Below are 27,497 nucleotides of genomic sequence, written 5' to 3'. Positions count from 1 at the left end.
TTAATGTCTGTGGACGCAGTCAGCTACATTCACTGCCCAGGTAAAAATGGCTGCAATAAATACATTGGCTTTGAAAAGGTGGCTGACCTTTACACAGGGCTTTGTAATACGACAGCTCTTGCAGCATTCGTGGCTCTACCCGCTGGTCGACGTTAGCTTCCCGACGGGGGTTCGTCTCTTCTAAGGTTTCTCCGCATTAACGTTGACTTTTTTTTTCTCGTTTGCATTACAGACACGAGAGAAACCTTTTCCTTCTCAAGTGGAACTCGTGACCCCGTACATATCATGCTGTGTTATCTGAGAGCCCTCAGATAGATTCAGAACAAACAGAAAGGAAACACTGACATCTCAGCACATTCTAGAGCTACTAGGTCTTATCCAGACTAACAGAGGATTGAACATAATTTACAAATGAAAAAAACAAACAAAAACAATTTGATGAGAGGTAAAACAGACAAACACATACAAATATATAATATATATTCTTAAAAAATGGATTCTCTCTATAGTTGATTTATTTATACAGCCAATGGCTGATGTACAATGCTCACGTGCCAATGAACTTAAACATGGAAACTTGCTGTACTGTAGATGGCATCATTTCTTTTTCCTCTCTTCTTTTTTGTACAATTTTTTAAAAACCATTTCTTCTTTTTTATATTTTTATTGACTTTTTTCTTTAAAACAGAGTTAGGATTTTTTCGGTAGGCATTTCATTTAGGAGATTAAAACAACATGCGGCAAAGGAAGAGAAGAAGAAAAACACAAAAAAGAAAAAAAGGCAGAATGTTAAGAAGTTTAGGAGAAGACGGAAGCAGCCGTGGTCGGAGCGGTAGAATCGTTTGGTTATCTTCATGGTTGGTGCAACTACTCTTTAGTTTCTCTGCGTCTCGATTTCCCCCAAAGACGGTTCGATCCCTCGCCGCGGCGCTCGCTGGGGCGGTGAACATTCTCAGCACAAGTAAAAGTTGATTTTTTGCTCAGCTGCCACCCGCACAGCGACGCCCACGACAGCACTACTCCCGTTTTAATATCTCTCTCTCTCTCTTTCGGTTGTTTGCTCTTCCTGTCTGCTCCCGATATCGTGGAATGGCCGAGAGGGGTGGAGGGGTGGTTGGGGGTGGGGGGGGAATGATGGGGTGGCTGATGAAGAACGATGACGATGATGATGATGATGATGATGATGGTTGCCGTGTTGTGGTTGTGGTGGTTGTTGTTGTTGTTGTTGTTGTTTACATGGTCTGACTGTTTACATGTTCCGATTGACAGGCGTGACGTAGTTGCGGGGGAACATGCCCGTTTGGCCGTGGCAGCCTCCTTTCCACCAGTTGGGGTCGGAGTTGTCCAGGACTTGGATGAAGTCGCCGCGCCGGAAGCCCAGCTCCCCTTCCTCCTGGGGGTCGAAGTCAAAGAGCGCCTGCACGTACGTGGGATGCTGTGAGGAGGAGGAGAGAGGAGAGAGGAGAGGCTGTAGAGCCGGTCGGCAAAGTCATGATACAAATCAAGGTTCAACAAACACAGCAACTCAAACATTCACAACAGATTTATCACTTATCAGGGAGTTTGTTATTGAGATACATCTGTTTTTCTTTCCTCTTGTGTGTTTTGAAGGTTTTTAGTGAGTGTAAAAGTTAAAACACTGAAGTCACGTTAGCAGTTTAGCGGAATTACACAAAAACTACAGAGCTGATTCTATTAAAACTCGGAGGAAGGGTGGAGTAGAGGCGCTGGAAGAACCCATTCACTTGTGTAGTGGATTCAATTAAGGGGGCAGAGCCAGGATTAGTTTCCCCTCACTCTCTTTAACATGAAAAATGAAATGAGAGACATGAAACAGGGGGAGGGAGTAAAGTAAAGATCCAGAGTGAGCGTCTGGACGAGGAGCTGCTGATTCATGTGTCTTATACATTTCTGTCTTTGTTTATTTGAAGCTTTAATAGTTGAATGTTGAATCCATCCGGTGAATTTATTCTGAACAAATGAGACATTTAACGTTTCTCCTTCATCATTTTCAATTTAGGACAGAATCCATTGTGGGGAGCTGCACTCAGTGTAATGAGAGACGGAGCACTTCAACCAACGACGTTAAAAACAATAGAATTATGTGGTGAGGCTGAAAACCAACATGCTGCAGCATCAAGAGCTTCACTCCCCCACAACCGATGTAGACGAGGGGGAGGGGACGAGGTCGGAAACAAGCACGTATACGTTCTGCTGCGTCACAGTTTATCGTTCTGTAATGAATCCTTATTTCTCTGCTCTTACCTGGGGGACTTGCTCTATGTCTCGCAGAAAGATTTGCTGATTGCGGGAGACGGAGGTGGAGCGGTGGTAGTCCACCAGCTCGTTGAGGGAGTTGAACTTCACCACCCATAGGAAATACTTTCCAGCTCCGTCACGGAGGACCTTGAAGTGCTGGACGTCGTTTCCAAACCTGAGGAAGGTCACAGAGAGGAAAACTGTGAGGGGGGGGGATTGTCAACAGTATTTAGAGAAGACAGATTTGAGAAATGTAGTCGAGAACATGAAGCTCAAATGAGAGTAATTAAGATCCTTCACATGAAACCTGCTGATGTGTTTGTGGAGGTCAGAATGGAGACGTGTTAAAATAAGAGGACATGATCTCAGCATGTGGCTGATCCCCAACTCATAGAATGATAACTGCCGGACACTGGCCACCAGGGGGCAGCACCGAGGCTCCCCGAGAAAGGGGGAAGTGGCTGTGACTCAGAAGCACCGAGTATGGAAACGTATTAACCTGAGCCGCTGTGAGGAAACGCTCCTCTGATGTACGAGGTTTAACGTTGAATTGTATTTATAGAGAACAGGGTGAGCGTGAATCACGCCAACGTCGGTGCGGCGCCGCTTACTTCACGGAGAGAGAGAAGTCCCCCGGTGCACTCTCGCTCTCTCTGATGAGGAAGGCCCCGTCGTGCCTCTGTTTGTTGAGCATCTCCTCTGCTTTGGCTCGAGGAATCTTCCCGAAGAACCACCTGGAGGACGAAACACGAGAGGTGAGAGGTGACGTGGCAGTTTGAGTTAAAATGCTTCATGAAAGAAGAGATAAGTAAAACAACAAATACACATTCAAGTGAATAGAAACATGTGGAAATGGAACAATAAAGTTTTTGTTTCTAGTACTATATATATATATATATATATATATATATATATATATATATATATATATATATATATATATATATATATATATATATATATATTATTGGAATATAACGAAGTAATAGAACTCAGTTGTGTCAACGCAGGGCTGTGACTTCATTTTTCATGTTATTATTATCAGTGTAATGAAGAAGTCCAGCTCAGCATGAATCGAGCAAGAGGCAACGTGCACCTTTGACTTTAACACCCACAATCACACACACAACCACAGACACACTCGTCTGAGCATGTTGCGCTAACTGAAGGTCTGTGGCGAGGGGGCGAGGGGGGGGCGGCGACCAGTAATAACAGTGTGAACCTAAAAATAAAAAGGTGGATTTCCTGTTGACTGACAGGTTTGAATTAAAGAGAAAAGATTAGATGTGTATTAAGTTAAATTATCCACGAACTGAAGCCGGAGTCAGTTGATCCAGACATTTACTGGATTCGACCGCAGCCCCCGTGGTAAAGTGTTCTTAGTGAGAGGGGGTGTGTGTGTGTTGATGAGGCTCCATTCAACATGCAACAGGCGCAAAACTGGAAAACAAACCAAAAGAAACAAGAAGAATACAAATATCTCTAAGTCGACGCCGGTGCCGATGAGCTGGGAACAAAAACGTGTGATTTGCGCATCATCCTATGTCCTGTCCTGCCCCCCCGCTGCTCTACCGAGGCCCCACCCCCTCGCCTGAATGTCCCCGAAACGTTCCTGTTGATGTAAACGAAACAAGTACGTTAACCTGCACGAACGTAGTTTCACCAAACGCGTCATTATCCACTTGAAAACATTCAGGAAATCGGCAGAAACTGTAACTTCACCCAAACAAAATACTGCAGACATTTTCTAAAGTTCTTGTCTGAAAAGGAGCTTAAATATAATCTAACATTTACTCCGACTGGCCTTTGGCTCAGTTTGACCTATAAACCTCCCATGAACTCACCAGGACGTCAGGAGAACGTTACACAAGCTGCACTGACCATCCACAAACCAGGAAGTAGACAAGGTCATTAAATAATAACAATGTTCTCCATCTTTTATTCTACAGAGCACCAAAAAAAAAAAAACCAGTAAAACTTCAATGTCTACTTCATAATCACCTTTGCAATGGCACCTGTGTATTTTTAGCTGGAGGTGTGCAGCTCCTACGTCACAGAGCGAGACCCCGACAGAGCGAATGTGCGAGCGTGATGAAGATGGACAGAGGGAGGAAGAGGCGAATGGGAGACAAAGCCAGTAAAAGCTCTTTACTTGTGTAAATAATTAAAAAGTACAGTCAGCCAAAAGATGACATCCAGGCTCTTTTACACGTAGGTGAAAAATCAATAATGAAATGGTCAACTCTCCTAAACCGCTTCGTGTCTGAGCCTGGAAACACAGCAGAGCTGCGCCCTGATTCTCTTGATGGATAAAAGTGATAGTGCAGCAATTAATGGAGCCCAGGAAACGACAGGAATATCATTCTCTCTCTCTCTCTCTCTCTCACACACACTCACACGTTCCCTGTGATGTGAAAGCTCCAGGGCTTCTTCCACACTACGGAGATTTGTCAGAAAACGCATCAACTCCGCTACGGATCCTGGCGTTGTGTGGCTTACTTCGGCATTTTACCAACAACCCAACGCTTCCAGTCCCTTTGGACAGAGATCGTTTTAGTTTGAAAACGCCGCTTTCGAAACGTAGTGGTGTGGGAGCAGCCTTATTCGCTTGTCACGCAAAGTTAACGCGTCAGCAACAAACCCACAGCCACTGGTGGGCTGTGGATCTGTGCACATACAGAAAGCACTTGGACTGGGAGGAGAGCAGGCCTGTATTGTGCCCACAGCTGTGTGTGTGTGTGTCTGCTGGCCTGTGTGTGTGTCTGCTGGCCTGTGTGGGCGCCGGGCGACACTTCATTGTCACCACATCGGGGGGGGGGACGACAAAGGCAAACCCCTGCCACATCATCACGATTACCAGTGTTTCTAGTGCGAGACAGTTTGTATTCAATTCAACATTTAACAATCCCACGTTCTCTCGTTCTGAAGACGAGTAGAAACCCCACGTGTTGCATCACAGTGAATCAGAGAGACATGCACCAGATTCTTCTACTGCACCAACTGACTCACATTGCACTGAACAGTGGGCGGGCACACCGAGGCCATCGGAGCAGAACAGGAGACATTAGAAAAACCTCTCGCTCTCACTAAACACTGAAATGGATCAGGCCTTAGTGGGAATTTGGCCTGAATGCAATTTGACAATAAAAGCGTTTAAGTGGGAAACTCTTCAGATACATGAAGAGTTTGGTTTTGCACGAACGTCGCTGCATCGACATGTTTACCGGAAAGTAAACAATCAAAAAGACAGGAGGTGTTAGATTAGTTCTTAGCAGGCGAGTTGGGGGGTGAATTCGAACTGGGTGCAGTCATATTTTATATCAAAATCATGTATTTAAACTCATCATTGGTATTCGTAAGGTAATGCTCTCCCAAGTGTCAGGTTACAAGAAGCCCCTTAAGAGATCTTCTTGTTTTCTCGTGTAGACATTTCATCCTCAAAACGCACGATAACGTTTCTGTCCCAACCCGTCCAAGAGGAGACTAACTGATCCCAGGCCTGTGCAGTGTGAAACCAGCGACTGCTTACAAACAGCACAATACATATTCCTACTAACGTTCATAAAGATCTTGGCCTCGTTTCTTGAGAAATTCCCAAGAAGATTGAAAATCAAAAAGGTTTTAAACTCCAAGTTTCAATGAAATTGGTTCAGTGGTTTTTTGCGGTGATGAAAACATTGCTCCCGAGCGAGTAAGTGTTGGCACTTCTCTTCTGCATGTATATTAACTTATAGAGACACTGCATTAAGTATTTAAAGTGCTGATAACGTTATATAAAAGGCTGTTAACACCCTTGAGAAGCTACACGATGACACTGATGATGTGAGACGCAGCTGGATATCGATTCCACTATTAACACGTGAGCATTATCAACCACACGGGGACAAAGGGCAGATAAAAAATAAATAAAAATCAACAGCGGTAAAGACGCTAAAGAAAAAGGCCCGAGCACAATGACCCTCTGACAGCTCCACAGCTCTGATGCAGGGAGGTCAATATTCAATTAAGAGCAAGGGGCCTCGAGCACATTAATAAAGAGAGAGCTAATCTGGCACTGAGCGCAGGGCCAGAGGTAATGTCCTCTAAGGATTCTGTGAGGCGTCGTCTAAAGTGGTTACACACACACACACACACACACACACACGCACACACACAGACACACACAGAGGCCAGGGCACTGCAGTCCTATAAGGGTGAACAGGACAGGAGTAGTTTAACCTAATTAACCTGAGAAACTGATGGTTTATGTGTGTTCGATTTTACCATTTTCTTTATTCAGTCGTATGTATAATTATCTTATTAATGTAAATATAAGTGTTGGAAACCTACAGCACGTTTGCTTGTAAATATCTCCTTGTTTCGCTTTATCAGGGGAAATTTATAATTGTTTGACACACACACAATTTCACAAATACATAAAAACTCTACTTGTAGTAACATGCATGTGTAATACTCACGGATGGGCTTTCATCTCTATGTAATTCTTGGGGATGAAGCCGTCTTTTCCGTTTAGCTCGGCCTTGTACCAGTTCTGATCACACTCTTCATTTAATACCTGGTGTGGACAGAGAGCAGAGGAGAGAGAAGTAGTTCAGGTTAGTGCCACACACAAACATTAACAATGGAAAAGCAAGCACCCTCCTAAATATAGCTTTTACGACCATCAATTTCATTTCCTGTGACTTCAGAAGGTGCGTGTTGGAGAACTGCCGAGCAAATATTGAGTAACTTCACAACCGACGGCAGACGAGGCAAATACAACCTGATAAAAACCAACTACCAGTACTTCAGAAGATGAGATTCTAACTGGTTTAAAGAGCAGTTGTGTGTTTGTATGTGACGTGTGCAGCATCAGGCCTCAGTGACACAGCTGTGACTCATGTCTGACAGCTACTGAAGGAGTGGGGGGGTGCCAGTGATGCGTCCATGTGTGTCCAAGTGAATATTAAAAATATCTGTGTGCTGGTAAATCTGAAGGAAATCAACCTTCACGCTACAGCAGCCGCAGAAATGCTTCTCACGAGTTTGGTCTGTTTAAAAACAATGAGAAATGTTCCTCTCAAGTGAACGTCAGGTCATTGATGCTGTGTTTGGGTTATTAGAAGCAATTAAAACCTTATGTAATATTATATTTCTACTACAACACCTTAACAGTGGGTTTGTTTCTTAAAAGCAAAACACAGCAGATTCAGATAAAGGGACAATAGGGAGGATAAGAAAACTACTTTTCCTAACGGTGCTGCACAAACTGTAAAAATCACGGTTGCACTTCTGCTTTTCACCAACAACTTTTCATATTCGGAGGAAAATCCAGCCACAGCTCTGACTCATCCTCAACCCGGCCTTTAAATAAAACACTGAAAAAAGCAGCTGAGGTTCATTTGATCACTTTTATCCAACACCGATCAGCAGATTGTATAAAAATCTAAAAACTGCAAAAGAAAAGATTGTGAGAAACACAAGACTTTTGATGCGTGTCGGACTAAAACAGGTTTTTCTTTATATCCGTCTTTTTTCTGAATCATTATTTTTGTTGCTTCGCTCCGCCGCTCTTCCTAAATTCATAATTTCCCCCCCACCCAACCCGAGGCAGCTGTCCCCTGTGCAGTCGGCCAGCTGTCCTCTAACCCGGCACAAGACTTGGACCGAAGACCTAAATAGGGGCGGGGGTGCGAGTGCCCATCTATGTACAGTGTGTAACTCAGTGGACTTGCAGATATTGGGGTAAACTGTGGTTCACAGAGACGGGAAGAGTCAGACAGGGTTCGTGTGTTTACAAGAGTCAATGCAACGCTGTCAGAGCCAAGACTCAGACAAAGGGCCTGAGCCTCTGGGCTGCGTGTTGACACACCAGACCGACCTTTAAGAGCCGATGCTTTCACAGGGACACTGTTCCAACATTGTGTGGCCTTGTGGCCGGCGGACCGCCGACATGCGAGGCTCCGTCAGCTCATGGTTCGCTGATGGCACGACATGAAAGTTCAGGGCATCAAAGATATTCAAATTCATCCTTCTGGGACCAAGAGCGTTTGTATTAAATAGCGTGGCTACACAAGCTATTGTTTAAGGTTTGTCAAAGAAAGATATGGCGCTTGTATAAAAATTATTTTTCAACTAATTCATCCACACAGCTGTTGAGACATCTCACTGAAAAGCCACAAATTACAGCTTCATGGTGGAGCCAGAGGAAACATCAGGTGATCGTCTGAATCAGGAGAATTTCACGCTAATTCTCATTCATAGCAACATGATGCTCGAATAGCTAAAAAGGTCAAAGGGGGAAAAAACAAACAAGACAAAACAATAAAAATGTGCCACTCAGCAATCTTGCGTTAACCATTTTACCAACATGCTACAGAAACCACAGCAAAAACTGTGAGGGCCAATGGGAGTGTCGGGCCTGAGCAGTACTAATACTGTGAACTTTAATAACACTCCTCTTTGCAGAACCTAACAAAACATGACCACACTCTCCATATCTTGTACTCTGTGACACATCCCAGCGTTTGCGTTCGCTCTTAGCTGTCGTGCTCTGACACTAAGTACTGACTCACAGGGAATCTAATTTCGAGACGCTAAAACAACGCCCTGGGCTCACAGGCATGAGCAACATGTGACGGTGCGAGTGACTGATTTGCTTGATCCATGTGTGCTTGAGTAAAACAGATTCAGGGAATCGGGCTCACAGCACAGCGTGCCTTGCCCTCAGGCTGCGAGCAGTGCTGAGTGGAAGGGGAAAAAAAAAAAAAAAAGGTGCTGTGTAAAGTTAGTCAGTGAGAAAGCAGAAACCGCATTTTATCACATATAGACAAACACACAAACAAGCCGAGACACTTTCAAACAAACAAAGAGCAGCGAATACTGGAGGAGAACAAGATGCGTGTTGTAGGCGGGAGAGTTGTTAAGAAGTCAGGGAGACAATAGTTCATCCCCACATGTTGGCAAGCGTCCACTCCAAACCCCCCCCCCCCAATGCTCCAAAGCACTCTCCATTAAAATAAAGTCATATATTAACGGTCTAACAGTTAACACCCTGAAAAAGATCGGCCTTACACTAATTCACACCGTCCACATTTAACTGATGTCAGTGATAAATAACGCGGCTCTCTCCAGCAGTGACAGAATGTGTCTGGCAGCTCCACGCGCCTCCGGTCCTCGTGAACCCCGGCAACCTGAAATAATTGCCCAGTCTACAAGCGAAGTTAATAATAGAGCACAGCAGGTGCTGCGATATACAGTTCGCCGGAGCTTTATTTCAATTGCTAAGATGCTTAAGTGAATTTTTTCAGGAGATTCACAAACGGACCACACACTGTATAAACATAAACAATACTACAGGCCCTATTATTATTATTATATTTTGATGATGTTTACATGAGTTACTTGTAGTAACATGTGACAAAGCAATGTCTGAAGTTACATCCCTCTCGTTTACACTCTAACTCAGGATGTGCAACGTGGAGCTGTTGGTAACTGTCGTATTTTGGATGTTGCTAAATGCTGTGAAAACTCCCAAAGCACGTTATGATTGAGACGTAAACAATCTGCAAGTCAGGATTACATAAACATGAACCTTCAACATCCCAGTGCACGATAACATTCACACAGTCAAATGAAACTAATCGGGGGTGTCACATGTTGCGGTGTTTACATAAACTCTTTTGTTGTTGTGGGACGACGACTCAGATGACAACAAGGCAAAGTGTTGCATGGCTCTTGAGGATCCATTAAAACAAACAAAAGAAACCTCAGGATGAAGATGTGAATCTCAAGCTCGATACAGAAAAATATGCAATGTTGCACAACGAGCATCTTATAAAAAATAATGCACAAAAACATGTTGTCGTCTTTTACACAAAACAGAACTTGTGACCAGAGTGTTGATAACCACATCGTGAATAACGCTGATGTGAATAAAAGATTCTGCTTTGTCTCTCGCGCCATCATAAAAACCACCAAACTATGAGAGTGTCATGTTTTCACTGTTGTGGTCGAAGTCTCCCCCTGGACAGTGTCAGATGTGAACAGCATCGAAGCAGTGGGACACTTTGTGAAACATGTTTCAGTTCAGAGGATCGTCACTGAGTCTGTGCAGCCGTTCAGCTCATGTGCGACTCAATCAACATGATACACGATGTTGGTTTAATCCACAGAGAAAAGGTGAGTGTAAAAACAAGGATTCACAGTTTTACGTCAGATTATAAACCTTGGATCCGAGCTGTCGCTAGGCAACCGGCAGAGTTACTGTGTCGGGGCGAAACAGTTTCCCTGCGTTTCTGGTATTTGAACAAAGCGAAGCTAACCGGCTGCAGCCTCATGTTTGCCGTACAGAAACGAAACTGCTGTTGATCTTCTCACCAAACTGCAATAAGTGAGTCAGTGGATTTCCCAGAGTGTAAAAACATTTGCTTTGAGTCAAGTTCAACTTCTTCTGAATCTGCATGTCCGATGAGACACAAACCCGTGACAACTGAGTCACGTGGTCTTTTCAAGCTCTGAGACATTTGCTCAGCTTGTAAAAGATAAACACCGTCGGCCTGGATATTAAAATAGTGAAAGATTGTACACTTTGAAAATACATCACATTAAACGGTCGCTTTATGTCCTCGGAGCGACATTTAAACTCGCTTACATCTCACGACTCTCAAAAGTGAAACAATGGCAGCTCATGAGGAAAAGCAGAAATAAAATATTTGCTTGGCTGGCAGTTTTTTTAATTTTTTTTATAAACCATACAGAAAGGAGACAACCGCAGCTTTGTATGAGACTGAGCTCCGTCCCTTTGTTCCCAGCTGAGCCAGCATTGTGCTGCTGCACTTCTGTGGATGACAGACATTCCCCCTCTCTCTCTCATTTTTTTTTTTGTCTTTTTAATCTGATTGAGCCACAATAGTTGTAAGAGTTGGTATTTGAGAGGCTAAGGTTCAGGCCGTGGATTATCTCCTCCACAGCTGCCACTGCAGACGGCCTCCCCCCCCCCTCTTTCTTTCACTTTCACACACACACACACTAAAATATTAGACAAAGCACTTCCACTCCACAAACCCATGTGTGACGCTCAACATGTGTAGATGTCACGGACATGTTTATTTATTCGGTACATCTCTATAAAACCCACAGAATTACACAACATCTTGAGTTTCGACGTCAGTAATAATCTTCCCAGGGCTGCGTTGTCTTCGCAGTGGAGAGATTTATTTAATCAGATGTGGGGAAACCGACGCAACATAATAGGATTTCTGTTCTTCTCTTCTCTTCTCTGTCATGAAATGAAAAGTCAAGAAGGCGACTTGCATCCTATAATCATGTCAAAGGATTTTTGTTGTTTACATGAACAGACATTATGACTAAAGGAGAGGAGTTGGTTTCAGCGTGTGACCTTTAGTGATGGGTCAGTACAGGACGTGTGTGGGGTAAATATCTGAATTAATGCTGATACCAAAGCAGAGCAAACACAGATTAAGTTGGAAGTGAAGAGATTAAATAAAAATCCCTAATTTCCTATTCCTGTCAAATCCTTTGCAAAATAAGTATGTTGAAAGAAATAACCATACTCAAAAGGTAATAACATGAAGTGAACGTACGGCTGCTTCTAAACACAAGACGGAGGTGGAAAGTGAAGTCCAGCGAGAGACAGTAGGGGCAGAGAAAACAAGATGCTAAATAAACCACATGTCTGCTCAGTCCACACGGGATTGTAATAAATCAGCAGCAGGGATTACCCTGGAGTGTGAGTTAATCTCAGCGTGCGGCCAGTCAGCCAGATACAAAGATAGACGAGCTAAAGCTTCATCGGACCCTCAGAGGCCAAAGCTGGTTGGCTCTGCCATTTTTAATAAACCTGGTCGTGCTTCTTTCTGCTTATTTGCTCTGCAGGTGGAAATAATGACAACATTAAAACGCTGCTTGGTTTTCTAATGGGATCACAGAAAATGGTCAATTACAAGAGTGTACCTGGAAAATGAAAAGATTCTAAGAAGAGTCCAAGCAAAGAGGAAATACAGACAGAGGATGACACCGCAGATCTTTAATTCTTAACCAAAAATGCTGTCGTATGTTACAAAATACAAACCCCAGTTCCACAGAATGAGACAGATTGAGTAAGGAAGTGGTTTCTTGTAAGTGCTGCCCTCTAAATAACATATTTGCATTTGCCTACATCAAAATTTCCCCTCAGTTCATGTGCAGACACTGACTAGAGAAGATGAGGAACTATTAAAATATAAGAAATAGTCCGATAAAGTTAGTCCTAAACATGAGATGTTCGCAGACAATACAGGGGTATCAGGCGGGACTAGATCCAAGTACATGCCTGACCGTGTGTGTGTGTGTGTGTGTGTGTGTGTGTGTGTGTGTGTGTGTGTGTGTGTGTGTGTGTGTGTGTGTACCAACTGTGTGGCTTTCCAGCAGGAATGGAATTTGAGGCCTGGTATTTTGACATACAGGCAGCTGGGGGTGAACCACGCTGAGGCACCAGATCTTACACAGAGGAGAAACTGACCCCCCCGAACAGTGCAGTTTACAGGACAGTACACAGACGCTGTGGGATCACGTCTTTGGAGAAAGTGGGTGATGCTGGTGTTAAAAACCCTCAGCGTGTTATCACAAAGGATAAATAATTACATTACTCCAGACCAGGGCTTGGGTCGTAACACAATAGTTTGATACAAGGTGCTATGAAATATGTTTAAAGATATGTTTGAGCAAGTTGTTTTAAAACCAGCTGCAAGTACCATCATCATCACTATCACCTGACATCAGACGTCCAGCCAAGGAGGAGCAGTTCCAGGAACCACATTAGAGAGGTTAGTGAGACGTGTTCAATAATTTAATATTACCCCTGAAGGATGGTATTAAAAATGGAAATAGCCCTTTACGGGAAAAAGGTTCCCGTCCCTGCTCAGGACGGAGGATGTGCAGAGAGACGGATTTAAATATCACAGCAGGTTCTGGGGGTGAGATGAGTGTAAGACCCAGACAAGCCCAGTTTTTGCTTTGTTTAGAATAACAGTGTTAGAAAAACCCATAAAAGCCGTTAAAACGAGTTTGACCTCTTTAGCTCCCAGCAGGGAGGCTGCAGACTTACACGGGGACGGGTCAGAGCCGGGGAGGCAACGAGTGCCACCCTGATGCAGGAGAACACAGGAGATTACACTGGATTCTGGCAAATAAAAAGATTATAACATTGGTCTAATTAAAGTAATGCTCGGGGCCATTAGCACGAGGGGAATCTCCTTCATGTAGCACGTGGAGCAGCGATTGTAGCTTCAAACAAACACAACACCTCCCATCCAGGGATTAAAGTCGCTGTTAGACAACCGGCAAAAGAAACAACATCCCCACAGCTGGAGACACAAGACATACGTGAACCATACAGACGGTTCAAATCAGTCTGATATTGATTTAATAATTGGAAGTCTTCTTAAATTAACAAAACTTAACAATTTGATACTGATGCCTTTGATTTGTTTTTCCTTCCCTTTTAGTTCCCACCAAAATAAAACATTTCTTGAATAATTTGAATTCTGCTGAATTGGCTGATTGTTTCAGCGAGTCGTATCAAAGAGTAACCCAGAGTGGGGGAGAGGGGGGGGGCGTTGCATGAAGTCTCCAACATCCTTTGGATTAATGTGTCCAGGATGCAAAAGTTAGTGATGGGGGGGTAGAATAATGCAGCAGGCAAACTCTAACAGTGGAAGTATGATAACTGATATGGAAGGATAAGTTTGGCTTAGCCCAGCTCCTCTCAACATCAATTTGACTCAGGCAGCTGGGTAGAGGGGGGGTGCTCCTCTCTGACGTGATGCTGTTGTTTATCACAGCTTGAATTCTCAGCACAGTTTACGTTGGTGATGCCCTCTGATGACTCCAGCTTAAAAACGCGACAAAATCTGCTGTGCAGTAAACAGATGTGACAGCTTAGAAAAGTGTGTGTGTTTAGGAATAACTCTTGAAGTGATATGTAGGATTGAGGACGTGTTTGTGTCCGAGCTTCAGCAGCTGTTGTTGGAGCAGCGAACATCCACCACTGGCAAACTACAAAAAGGCGGCGTCAGCCAAAGGTTGAGGATCAATCACGTCATGGAACATAGATCATTAGAGCCGTGTCAATCGTGTATTTTTAATTTATTAAACATGACACAAATCAGACTATCTTTCACTTTTATGCTGAGTGGGAGCTACAGCTGAGCAGAGAGAAGGAAGCCACAAGAGAGAGAATGATAACTTTTGGTTTAAATACAGCTGTCAGTGTCTTTATGGCACATCAGGAGGGATGAGAAGGAGTGAGGCCTAATTACAGCGCTCTGACTCACACTCTTACACTACAGAGAGTTGGAGCAGTGAGAAGAGAAGCAGATGGAGCCGGAGAGGAGGTAAAAAAATAAATAAGACGCAAAACAGTGACAGAAGCTGCGAGAGAGAGGGAAGGAGGGAGAGAGCAGAGGAAGGAGACAGTGGACCACTGAAGAATCACAATCCTTGTGATCAGCTTAGGAAAACTCCTCAAGGGCAAATAACATAAAATGAGGGCATCTCTTTTTCAGAGCAGCCAAACTCGCTATGTTTTATTCTGCAGCGTGCACCGGCCTCCATCTGCGGTAGCTGACTAACTGAATGCCTTTTTGTGATGCCCCATCAATCCACTGAAAGGGAAAGCTGTCTTTTCATTCCCACTCTGCAAAGCTTCTTCTTTGTTCCCATTACATGTACCTGCATCTAAAATATTGTTTTCTATTGTAAAGAAACTACCACAGTGAACACAAAAAGAATAATAAAGGTTTAATCTTTGTTCTGATGGTTGTTTTTGACCGTGAGAGACGCACAGACTGGACATAGTCTGAGTGACATCTATTGAGATGTTTCTGTCCACGTGTGGCGATCAAAGACACAGAGCTGTCCTAATTCCTGCTTCAGACGGCCGATGATTACATGAGCTGCACAATTCGCCTGCAGTTAATTTCAGAATTAGACTGTGTCTACGGTGCCTGCATCCGTCTACAGGGGCACGTAACACGGTTTCACAATCTCATAGCTTGCGGCAAATCTGCCTTGGACGGTTCAGATATCATGGTTGATAATCGAAATCTCTATTCTACCCAGAACCACGCTGTCGAACTCTATGCTGCCCTAAAAAAACTCTGTGTTGTGTCTACGTGCTCAAAAATGCAATCGGATAAGAGGCTAGACTATGATGATCAATACGTCCATTAATTGTCTGTTATAAAACATCTACAGGCTGTTCCTGAGCAAAGACACTCACTGGATCTGGCAACGTGTGAGCAAGCAAGGAGCAGAAATAGAGGGAGCGAGAGAGTATCAATTTAAGAGGGCAGCTTTCAACCCCAGCTCCAGCACGGGCGTGAGTGCTGACACATTAAACCTTGCCCAGCTGGGCAGCTATTAGACCAGAGTGGGTAGTTGCTGGGACAAATCAGTGTCAGCCAGCTAGGCCTGCTGCCATATGTCGACTTGGAACATTTTCTTAGAATTCATAGACGTAAAAATAAGCCAACAACGAGAGGGGAGAAAGGCCAAAATGGTCACTGCAAACACACTTCTTTCCATTACTAAGCTAAGGCAATATTTGCAGTTCCATCTTCCATTGGCGCTGCAAACAACACGCCTGCAGGTGACCATGTCTGCTCTTCAGAAGAAGACCACGACCGTCCTCTTAGCTCTCACACTGTTTTGGCTGCTACTGTTTTACTGAGGAAAATCAATGTAAGAGCTCAGTAAAGTGTAAACAAGAACAGCAACACCAGTACGATTGGAATATGAGCTCAGGTATAGCATATACTTCTGTTGGGAGGGATGGCCGTAGTGTTGCTTCCATACAAGGTTAGTAATGTGATTAGAACTTCGAAAGCAGATAGAGTTGCATTCGTTGTGTTGAGAAATCACATTCTGAAGCACAATTAAGAGAGTGTTTCTTTGTGGGCCATGGCCTTTAGCTATATTCCATAACAAGTCCCTCGAAAAAAAAAAAAGTAGTTTTCTTACATTAACAATGTCACAGTTTTAATTACACAAGGAAGACGAGAGGAAAAAAGAAAAAAGAGCCGGAACACTTATCTGAGCTTTCTCCCCAGAGATTCAGCTTTTAATTAGAAAACAGCCTGTTCCTATGCAAATGTGAGCCGAACACACGCAGTCTCTTGGACTCCAGTGAGATCCTACGAGGCCTTTGGCAGCGTAAGTAGGGTGAGTCGCCACTTTATCAAAGAAGTGCACGATGAGCAACCTAGCAGCGATTTATTGCCCCCCACCCCCCACCAGCAGTCATCTGTACGGTTGCTTCACAGAGCCGGCCAAGGAATCCACAAGAAAACCACAGCTGACTGGGACCTCGAGTGTTCGGGAAGGAAAGGGAATCAAAAAGCTGGATTTGGATCCGGAGCTCAGCCCCTAATGACGGCTTACGAGTTTGTTGGGATTTAAGACATTCAAGCGTCACAAGGAAGCGCCGATACAACTCTTCAGTGGTCAAGTGGACGGGGAAGGGAAATCAATACGTAAGCACTAATAGGCAATGAGGGAGCCATTAATCAGGGGAGGGTGGTGGACCTTCAGAGATAGTGTTAGAGTAACGAGGCTAAAAGCTCTTTCCTCTTCTATAACACGACCCAGAGAGAGGTACAAGAAGATGTCACAAGGAGAGTCTAAAAAAAGACGCTTTCTAGGTGAAGTGGATTTCTAAATGTCTGTGTCACAACGGTCTGTGCATCTGTGTGCAACTCCAGTGCTGTGGAAATGTATTGTTTTTTTGTGGGCAACTCTGCATCGAACATAATCGATTCAAGTTTCCCGCTACGTTCGTTGTTTTAGCGACGTTCCACTGCTGCAAAATTAAAACCAGTGCTGCTCCAGGATCAGGACAGACGCACGTTAAAAGGTCCGGCCGTCTTTTACCGTGTCAGAGTCTCCTGCCTCAGTGTCCTCCCTCCACTCTCCTGCTCACTTTACACATTTACAATAAACACTAGTTATTAGGAACTGAACCCTACTGAAGTTTACTTTGTGTTTCGCTTTAGAGTTCATGAGACACGGATGTAAACAAAACATGTGCGCACGATGTTCAACACGAGACGCGCACAGTCAGGACATCAGGGTTAAAGTGACCGGAACGATCCAGATTCATGATGCGACATAATCGATTAATAACTAAACACATGTGATTGTAAGTTTGTGTGTGAGGAGCGACAGAGAAGGGGCAGACACACACACATAAATATACACACACACTCCTGCAGATTATCACACAACACACTTCATTGTTGCAGAAGAAGCGACCCCCCCCCCCTTTATCCAGGAACATGAATATGAATTCAGACGTTTTTTTATAAAGATCAGCTCTAAGTGTGAGTGATTAGAAAAGAGCAGAGGAGCAGAATCTCTTGTTGACCAGCGGAGTAAAACACCTCGATGCTGAACACTGTTATAAACTGTTGTCTGATTTATGAATTGAAAACCTTATTTTGTAAATTACAGCACACTTATAACTTATAAATAAATACTTTACAGCACAAATCAGGAGGCTGGTGAAGATGCACAGCGATGACAAAATAAATCATGTATAGAAATTAAATTCTTTGATGCATCAGTTATCGTTTTATCATCGAATCGCAGCCCTCTGAATCGGAGTCGAGTCGTGAGGGGCTTAGAGATTCCCACCCCTCGCTGCGGTGGGGTAGATGCACAGTGTGCGAGTTGCTGGAGTTTGCAGTGGAGACACAGGAAGTTGCCGGGGGTTGGAAGACACGTCAAACAGGATGTGAAAACAGCTACGCTGTGGCGTTAATGTAAGCGCACACACACACACACACACACTAATACTGGTTCAGACTAGACAACTGTACTGCAGATACTAAGCCCAAGTTGACTGTGGGCTCCCACACGGCTGGAGGCAGTGTGAATGAACTTCTACAAGTTCCTTCTCAATGAAAAATACTTTCTTCTACATTCAGTTGAAAAGCTTGTCTGAACCAGGAAATTTACTTTGGAAAAATACCTGAAATTGGTCTGATGAGCCAAAAAGAATCGCTCCCAACAAACCTGTTAATCATTCTGCAGCGTTCAATTTCTAACACTCATTGGCCCTGTCTGCTAAAATCTCACAAGCTGAATGGTAGCTACTTAGAAACTCTTTCAAATATACAGTGATTCTTTGTTTTTTTATCTCCGAGATATAATTTTTAATTTCTCACTGTAATAATAACTGACATTTATTGAGAGGGGACATTTTGCCTCACATAATGACCAGTGAGTGGCTTAATGTTCCCCAGAGTGTCCGGCCTAACACTGATCTATTGTAAAGCTCCGTCACTTTGAGTTTATGGCTTTTTCCTTTCTGATTTATGTCCGCAGTATAATGTTGATATAGTGAACGGGACTTGAGCAGAGTTCAAATAGGAAAACACTTTGAATCTGGAGACAACAGTTTGCAGAAGTGACGGAGTGGAAAGGCGGATCTTACACGAAGCTCCGTGGTCAGAGTTCAAAGATCTGCTGATGGGAGCTAATTCTGCCAGCTAGCAGGGCTGTTAATCTTTATTTATTTAAGGAGGAAATGAGAACAAGTGCACAGGACAATGACCAGCGTCGACTGTGGCCTCCACACGCCGGCTGCTTCGCCTCTAGATCTGTTTACAGACACAGTGGCACAGTCTGGTCTGGTCATCGCAGTCATGTGAACGGACTGAAGCAGCAGAAAGAGAAAATATAGAAATAGCTTTGAAAAACAGCTGATTTGATTATAACACTGGTCAAACAACTATGTGGTCTGTAACGGGCCCGTTTAGATATAGCTGGTTGAGTTGGATTAAATCTGAAACCTTACACTAGCTCGTGACATGGTCATTGTGTATTTGAGCCGGGAGACGGCTGCGGATATGATGAAGGATGATGGTTCAGCCCTTATTGATTTTTATACTGTCATCCTCGTCTGTTTAAATGCTTCAATCACAGATTCTAAGTAATGTTAAAAAGCGTATGCACATGCCTCAAGTTCCACAAAACGAAACCAAACCCACAACTTAAAAACTGAGCCCAGAATACAGGTACATTTAAAAGATAAATGTTCTTATTTCTTATCTAAATTTCAAACAGCAAATATATCTCTAGTTTCAGATCACGAGAGAAGTTGAAACGGTTGAACTTCTTGGAACTGGCTGTAAAGATAAAACAGGAAGGTGCTGGCAGCTCTGTGTGCGACTGACAGATAAGGAGCAAAAAAGCAACATGTGTAATAAAAGTAGTCACTTAATTATAACAGCAGAGACACTGCATTAAACTTTAATGGTTCCGACGTGCTCAGCGTCTGTCGTATGAAGGAGGACTGGAGGGGGGACGGGTTATGAAGTGACAGGAGCGCTGCGCTACTCATGAGCTGGCACATGAGACCTAAATGCCGGTGTGAGACTCAGGGCTGCAAATTAGAGGGGAGCCTTGTCTGGTCAACCAGCTGTGAGTCACAGAGACACACTGCCGGCCCCCACAGGTGTGGAACCTGATTACTGAACGTCTCGGGGACAGTAGACAATATGGGATCTTTTAACTGATGCAGATTACGGGGGCCGCGTCTCATTTCAGGGGCCGCGTCCTTCAGAGGCTGCATTTGAAGACAGTTTGTGTCACAGTGGCAAAACTACACTGTCCCATCCCAGGATTCATTGCGGTTCTGGAGAAAGCGAGCAAAAAGTTTGATGCTTACACTTTTATTTGTAAGTTCGTTTGAGTGTCTTGAACTAAATCTAACAGCCAACTGTGCGTGTTAAAAATCCAAGGGGCATTAATACGTTCTCGTTGTGTCTAACTGCCGCTCTGTTGCTTGGCGCCAGCGGTAAGGGGGGGGGGACGAGTTGGTGACACAAATCACGGCAGACAGTCTCCTTTCCTTTTGGGATTCCCAGTCTACGTGTCTTACGATGGCTGCCTCCTTCATGGGCCACGTAGACCACATCCTCTGATGGAGGTGGCCCCCCTTCATCGGGACACAGCCAAAGTTAAACAATCACTACTGCAAAGACAAGTAGAAAACAAAAGGAAATTCTCTAGTAGATCACAAGACGTGACATTGCATTTACATATATAATGATTAAAAAGTTATTTTCATTTCCTTACTGGCAGACTTTTAGATAAGTGATTAAATAAAAAGGCCCTTTCCTGAAAGCAGTAGCTTTGTGGCAACAAGCCAGAGCTGGAGGTGCCTAATATTTGGCCTTGAACACAGTGAATTCTGTTGAGTCTCTCAGACTTAAACTAAATGTACTGCTAACGCCGATCATACTTCCTACACAGTCTCATGAAAGGTCCCGACCACACTGGCTTCCCTTCATCTGCGTTCACCCAATGAATAATTATCCCCGTGCGTGATGATGATAGTGTGAATACAATCAGTAAAACAGATCAGCCTGTATGTCGACAGCAACACAGCCGCCATCTCCCACTGATACTGGAACTAGTGAGAAGTTAAGGATGCTACATACAAGCAAAGCCTGAACACAGGCCGGCTCTCTCATGAGAGGGAGCCTTTGTCCCGGGAGCAGAGCTGCTTAGTATTAGTATCAGCAGACAGATAGCACTGGTGATGGAGGCAAAAGAAGCCACAAGGAAGCACACTCCACCTCAGAGAGGTTCTTCTTTACACGCACTTCTCTAAATACTTGTGTGTAGCATGTTGTACGGCACAGGGTAAAGTGTACATGGAAAAAGACAAACGGAAACTGTGCCAAAAGATATTTTGAGCACGTTATTATTCATGGAGGTGTTGCCAACTAAGAGAACAGTTGGTGGTGTTGCCAACTAAGAGAACAATTGGTTATGTTACAGGAGCTATTATGTAACCAAATATTAACCTGGTATACAAAGCAGAAGGCAAAGAGCAAAGAGATAGAGAGAGAGAGAGCGAGAGAGTGATGTTGTAGTTTTACTACTCGTTTCTTTGGAAATAATTAAACAAGGCAAAGGCTTCATCAGAATCACAGTGAACACCAGACAAGCCACAGCCAAACTCTGCACAATTGGTACCCTGACTATGCATGAGCTCATTTTCACTTCTTTCGAAACCAGGATGTTGTAATTTTAAGAGAGAAATTATCACTATAATGATTTGGCGCTCTTAAGTAGCTGCAAATTTACCGTACATGAAATAACTGTTACCAAGCAAACCAACAGACTCATCTGCAGCCTTCTAGTCCCGTTTAAACTAACATCGAATGGGGTTCAACCTGTGTAGCAGGAGGTTTCAGTAAATGACACGAGCCTGTTCCATCCTGTTTCTCAGAAATTACCTGAGGGGGAAACATTCAGACTTGAGACTAATGTATGAGCACAGCAAAGAGGAATAAAAGAGGAGAACAGGATAAAGAGGATGAAAGAAGAGAGGGGGGGGATGGTCTCTGACAAACATCGTGCTACTTCAGTCTAAAATAGTGAACTGCTCCTGTGGGCAAAGCAGCCAACAAATGATTCAGATGAAATGTGGACGGCGCTCGAGGCAACACTGATGCAGGCTTTTCTTTCCACGTTTCAAATTCAGGTTCTCTGGGCAGAAATAACCTGCAAAGCATTTTTTGTATCTTTTAAGATTGTTCACTCACAGTATTCAGCCCACTGGCTTTGGTCAAATATGTTGGACATTATATTATCATCTCATTTTGAAGCCACTTTGTGTAGAAGATGTGGGCACCAGAGAGAACTGTCTGTTAACATGGTGTTAACATGGTGTTAACATGGTGTGCCGGCTTGGGTTTGAGGTGGATTATAGACCCTGTTCAGATCTGTATCTACATCCGTCTGCGGTGGACAGCTCTGAGTTGGTGAGTGTGGCCACGTTCTTATAACAGTGCGAGTGTCAATGTGTCCTGGGCCACACATACGAAGGACGGCCTACTCAGCTGACGTCCTCTGACCCGCTTCACTAGGTCCCATACATTGAATTATCTATGGCCACTGCCACAATATTGATTGACTGGTCTAAACACAACACCCGTTGGTCTGATGTCATCATTGTTTCTTTGAATAGAGAGCAGGGAAGTTAAATTAGATCACAACTCGTCCCTGGAGTCACATGTGGAGACGCATTTTAACGTCAGGTGTGACTGACAAACTTAAGAATTAATTGTGTATCGCATTGCTTAGTGTCGTTTTTTTTTACTTCAGGCCTAGAAGCAAAGTCGATCTTCACACATATGACTGAATACGAAGAATGAAGAGGAAATAATGATGTTTCACATAACACCATCCTCGTGTTTTCTATGCCGCCAGACACACACTCTGCAAAACAGAGCTACAAACTAAAAGCATTTTGCAAGGACGGAAACAAATTGAGAATTGAGAGTAACAATATGCAAAAAATATGGGGAACTGAGAATTTTTTGATTTAGACGACGCAGAACATTTCTCAAAATAATGTTCAGTTAAATAGAAATTACGCAGGCACCAAAAGGCACAGCTCATCTCATCTCTAATGACGTCAATTAAAAGGAGGGAGGGTGGGGGGGCTGTGGTATTTCCCATTAACATGGAGGCTGGAACTCTGCCATCTGGTAAAAAGCTAGAGATCTTTCCATCAAGAGAACTGGCCACTGGAATCAGGGGGAGAGTACAGTACTTACTTTTTTCATATGCAAATTTAATAAGAACTCATTTAGCTCAGTGTTTCCTGAGCCCACTCTCTCTCTCTCTCTAGCCCCCGCTGAGATAAGAAGTCTTTTCAAAACTCCCTTCTGAAATCTCTTATTCAGGGAAAATACAGCACTCATCCCCTGACAGAACAGAGCAGCCAACTCTCACACACACACACACACACACACACACACACACACACACACACACACACACACACACACACACACACACACACACACACACACACACACACACACACACACACACACACACACACACACACACACACACACACACACAATATTATAAGGCTGTATATAAAAACATAAAACAATTGTGCACACTACTCTATTATCAGTATTAATGGCATGGCAATACTAATACTATAATTGACTGTTTAAGAAGTATTATTAAACAGTAGTAAATACAAATGATGTGTTTATTATAGTTGTGCATTATCAAAGGGTCTTTTAATGTAAAGATATTTAGTTGGATTACATTTTCTTAAAAGATAAAAGTTTATTTCTTTTTAATACACTCCTGCCTTTACATCCAGCCCTTCACGACTAGGACTTGAAACAGAGGGATTATGACGATTGCATTTAAATCCAACGAGAATCATTGTGCAGTGAAAATTGCAGAATGTACTTTCTAACTTCTTAGCTTCCTCTTCGGGGTCAGAGAATGACATAAACGCTTTTCGTGCAACAGGAAAGTAAGGCTTTGAATAAGCTTCTCATGCCGGAGGATATAGACCAGGGTTTTTCACAGAGAGCACTTTAAATAGTTCATAATGGAAACAAATCCTTACAAAAAACCTTGCAGTGTTTTTGACTCTTAAAACCACGGTGCCTTAGCATTGCTAGGAGAATACTTTGCTATATTCCAATGGACCTGAGCATCTAGGCCCCAGATTCTGTCGTTCTGATGCCTCTATTAATAACCATGTGCACCGTCACATCATGCAGCAGTGCGTTTTGTGTTTTAAGACCAATCTGAGCTGAATGGTGTTTTCTTTTCTTTTTCAAATGTGGGTTCAGTGGTAAGGCAAGTGTCTGATGATTTAAAATACTTCTCATTATAAGATATAGTCTTGAACACTGCTGCTTCATCGTGGTGGTGGTGGTGGTGGCTTCAATCGTACAGTTTCTTTTTTGATAAAAACATGGCATAACTGGTTAAACTGCAACTGTTGATAGGGTTTTTTTATATAAAAAAAAGACGGATGTAAGAAATCAAACAGGAAGTAAACCCCAACAGCAAGAATATATGTTCAAGCACTTCATGCCATTATGAGTAATACAGACCAGGCCCAACACTGAACACTCAAACAGTTGTCACTTACTTTAAGGACTTCTCCGCGTTTGAAACTAAGCTCGTCTTCGGCGGTGGCTTTGAAATCGTATTTGGCGATGGCCTCCATGGTCGTTGTCACTTGCCGTCAAAACTGCTGGTTGTGGCTGCAGGTTTAAGGAACCGAGTAAAAAATAAAAACGCGTATCCAGGCGCCTGTGGCCAGATGCTTCTCTCCGAGTCTCTCCTCCCGTCTATGACCCGCTCCTTTAGGGCTTAGACCTCACATACAGGTCACAGTATGGCACCTGCAAGAAACAATGTGAAAGTCAATCAGAATAGCTAATACTGTTTGGTTAGTTATCTCCACCATGGAAGGTCATGTTTTTTTTACCCCTGTCTGTTAATCTGATGCTTTGTTTGTAATCAGGATTATATACGAAACTCAGTGGGTGGATGGTGCAGATCAAGCATCTTTCACCCACGTGTATTGACATTGTGAAATTTTCTACAGAAACAATGCAGCAATCTCGTAGCGTGTGGACACCCATGACCAAGTGGAAATTTGGTGTGGATACAGATCATGATTCAGATTGTGTTTACTTCTAAACTGGTTTACTGGTTTCTCACGCTGGCACCGGCCCGTATCACCAAAAACACTCGAATCTCGTTGTTGACATCTCCGCCGGTGTCGTCCACCTCTTTTTCATTCTGAGATATTGGTATTCTTTTTGTTTTGGTCAGTTTTGCGTCTGTCACAGTTTTAAAAAGGCAGAGTTATTCTAGGAGGCTGGAAAGGAGGATGTCTGCAGCAGATGACTCGGACAACTGCGTTTATCACATCCAGCCCCTCCGGGTTTTGATTACAGGAGATTATCAGGAGTCCAGTGCACGTATGAGACGATGAGATGAGAAAATATCAAAAACATCCAGCATCCAGAACACACGTACTGAAGGCAGGATGATATGAAAAGTCAGGTTGTGGCCTGTGGTTGCTGCAGAATCAGGATCAACGATGACCAAAAGTTCCCCAACAAGCAGCCTCGGCTCCCGCAGACTTTCCCAGTGAAACCAGCAGAGGTTAAAACCAGCAGCCCGTTTTAACTGGAGCCGCCAGTGACACATCGGGCTCAACCTGCCAGTCGCCGAGTTAAATGGATGAAGCTGCGTTATCCCATTAAGTTGTTTGCTAACATGCCACCGCGCTGCAGCTCTGATGGGGTTTTCACGCTAATACGAGCGGTAAGGCCATTAAACCTGACAGCACAACACAATCACAACACTTCTGATTGTGTGTCTCTAATCGCCACAGCTGGAAACGTGTGACTCCGTGTTGACAGGGACACACAAACAGCCCACGAGCATTAAACCCGCTGCTGTAAACAGAAGCTGGTCGCTGACAGGAGACGGTGTAAAATAAAGAAAAGGGGAAGCTCGGGGGCTGTCGAACCCTGACAATTAACTTTATCCACCGCGATCCCGTGACCCCCGACCCGCTGCTACACACCCCCCCACCCCGCATCCGGCACCTAACCCCGTTCCCCAGCCCCCCGAACCCGGCTTATGTCACCACATTTACCCCCCGGGAAGTTGAGGAGAATCGATCCCGGGGCAAACAGACTGCGCCCAGCGTCCCGGAGCGCCGGAGCTAGCATACCGGCTAACAGGCTAACAGGCTAACAATAACTGCGACGGGGGTGGTGGTGGTGGTGGTGGTGGGGGGGTTACGACTATTAAACTTAACCCGCCGATTAGATGCCGACAGTCCGGGGGTGGAGATGACACCTCCAGGCGCCCGGGGGCCACTTTAAAAGTCACCGCCGGATGTGTGGGTCCGCCCGCGGCCTGCTAGCTGGCTTTCACGCCGCCGAACGCGAAAAGGAAGAAAACACCTTTTTTTTTTTCTCTCTCTCTCTCGCTCCTCGTAGCGCGAGCTGCTGTTCGCTAGCGCGGTTAGCCCGCAGCTAGCTCCGGCTAATGTTCCAGGAGCACAGCGCAACTTTTTTTTTTTTTTTTAACGTGACGGGGGAAAGCGAGAGCGGAAACTCACCACTCGAGCCGTTCCGTGTGTCCGCTGCCCCCCGTTACGACCGGGACGAGAAAAAAATCCCCCTCTGGCGTGGCTATCCGCTCCCTGTGTGCCCTGGAGAGGCAGCTAACGGCGTCGGTCTGGTGTCGCTTCCACCCCGTCCGAGGAGCCTGGATGTAGCTGTTAGCATAAGGGCTGACTGCGACGTTTGTTTCCGCTTCCTTCCACCAGCAGCGTCCGCCTCGTAGGGAGGGAGGGTCCGCGCTGCCGCCGCTGTGAGTGGAGCGGCCCCCTGTCAGTCAAACACACCGCTGTCACCTAATCATCCAATCATCCATTCATCTAATTATATATTCATCCATTCATCTAATCATCAATTCATCAATTCATCTAATCATCCATTCATGTGAGTGGAGCTTGCCCCTGTCAGTCAAACACACCGCTGTCACCTAATCATCCGTTTATCTAATCATCTATTCATCAATTCATCTAATCATCTATTCATCAATTCATCTATTCATCAATTCATCAAATCATCTATTCATCAATTCATCTATTCATCAATTCATCTAATCATCTAATCATCCATTCATGTGAGTGGAGCTGCCCCCTGTCAGTCAAACACACTGCTGTCATCCAATCATCTAATCATATATTCATCCATTCATCAATTCATCTAATCATCAATTCATCTAATCATCAATTCATCAATTCATCAATTCATCTAATCATCCATTCATGTGAGTGGAGCTTCCCCCTGTCAGTCAAACCCACTGCTGGCACCCCATTCATCCATCCATCTTGGATGTTTTGTTTATTTTCTTGTTTGTCCTTTTTCTGTTTTGAACTGTGTTATATAAATACAATTATTACTATCATTATTATGATCGTCTATCTTTATTATTATTGTTTTATTATATAACATAGGGGAGATAGTGTTAGAACATCTTAACTCTTAGAGATTTCCATCCATCCATTATCCCCTGAGAGGATAAAAGATTTATGACTGCGAAATAACGTCAAACTGTTTCCACTGACGTCTGCAAACTGACGTGTTGTGTTACTGCTGCTGCAACACACACTGTATATATTGTTGTGTATGTTTACTGTTGTGTATGTTTACTGTTGTGTACATATGCGTCCTGGTCATGGACATCAGGTGTGTTGACGCTTCTTTCCAAACAGAGTGATGGATTGAAGAGGAGCCTTTAAAATCCATCACCTCTTCATCTCATTAAGAAACTATACACAGAAGTTATTGACACATATAAGATGTATAATCATTAAT

The 27,497-nt window shown here is 43.9% G+C and overlaps 1 protein-coding gene across 4 annotated transcripts; it reads right to left on the bottom strand.

Annotated features, from left to right (window-relative positions):
- Positions 1 to 26,454, bottom strand: grb2b (growth factor receptor-bound protein 2b). Of its 4 annotated transcripts, none has more exons than XM_035181041.2 (7): positions 26,231 to 26,454; positions 24,233 to 24,488; positions 6,717 to 6,814; positions 4,261 to 4,305; positions 2,871 to 2,993; positions 2,266 to 2,434; positions 1 to 1,468 (listed from the first exon to the last, which is right to left on the bottom strand). In XM_035181041.2, exons 2-7 carry the CDS (start codon positions 24,308 to 24,310, stop codon positions 1,250 to 1,252), a joined length of 732 nt encoding a protein of 243 aa, XP_035036932.1. In that variant the 5' UTR covers positions 24,311 to 24,488; positions 26,231 to 26,454; the 3' UTR covers positions 1 to 1,249. The 4 variants fall into 4 exon arrangements, with proteins under 4 accessions (XP_035036932.1, XP_035036933.1, XP_035036934.1 ...); XM_035181042.2 differs by having other exon boundaries at positions 1 to 1,435; XM_035181043.2 differs by lacking the exon at positions 4,261 to 4,305 and having other exon boundaries at positions 26,231 to 26,452.
- Positions 26,455 to 27,497: the final 1,043 nt, after the last annotated feature.

The sequence above is a fragment of the Hippoglossus stenolepis genome, chromosome 16 (assembly GCF_022539355.2).
Source record: "Hippoglossus stenolepis isolate QCI-W04-F060 chromosome 16, HSTE1.2, whole genome shotgun sequence".
NCBI classification, from domain to species: domain Eukaryota; kingdom Metazoa; phylum Chordata; class Actinopteri; order Pleuronectiformes; family Pleuronectidae; genus Hippoglossus; species Hippoglossus stenolepis.
The sequence above is the reverse complement of the archived record's forward strand: the minus strand, read 5'-3'. Positions and strand labels throughout refer to the sequence as shown.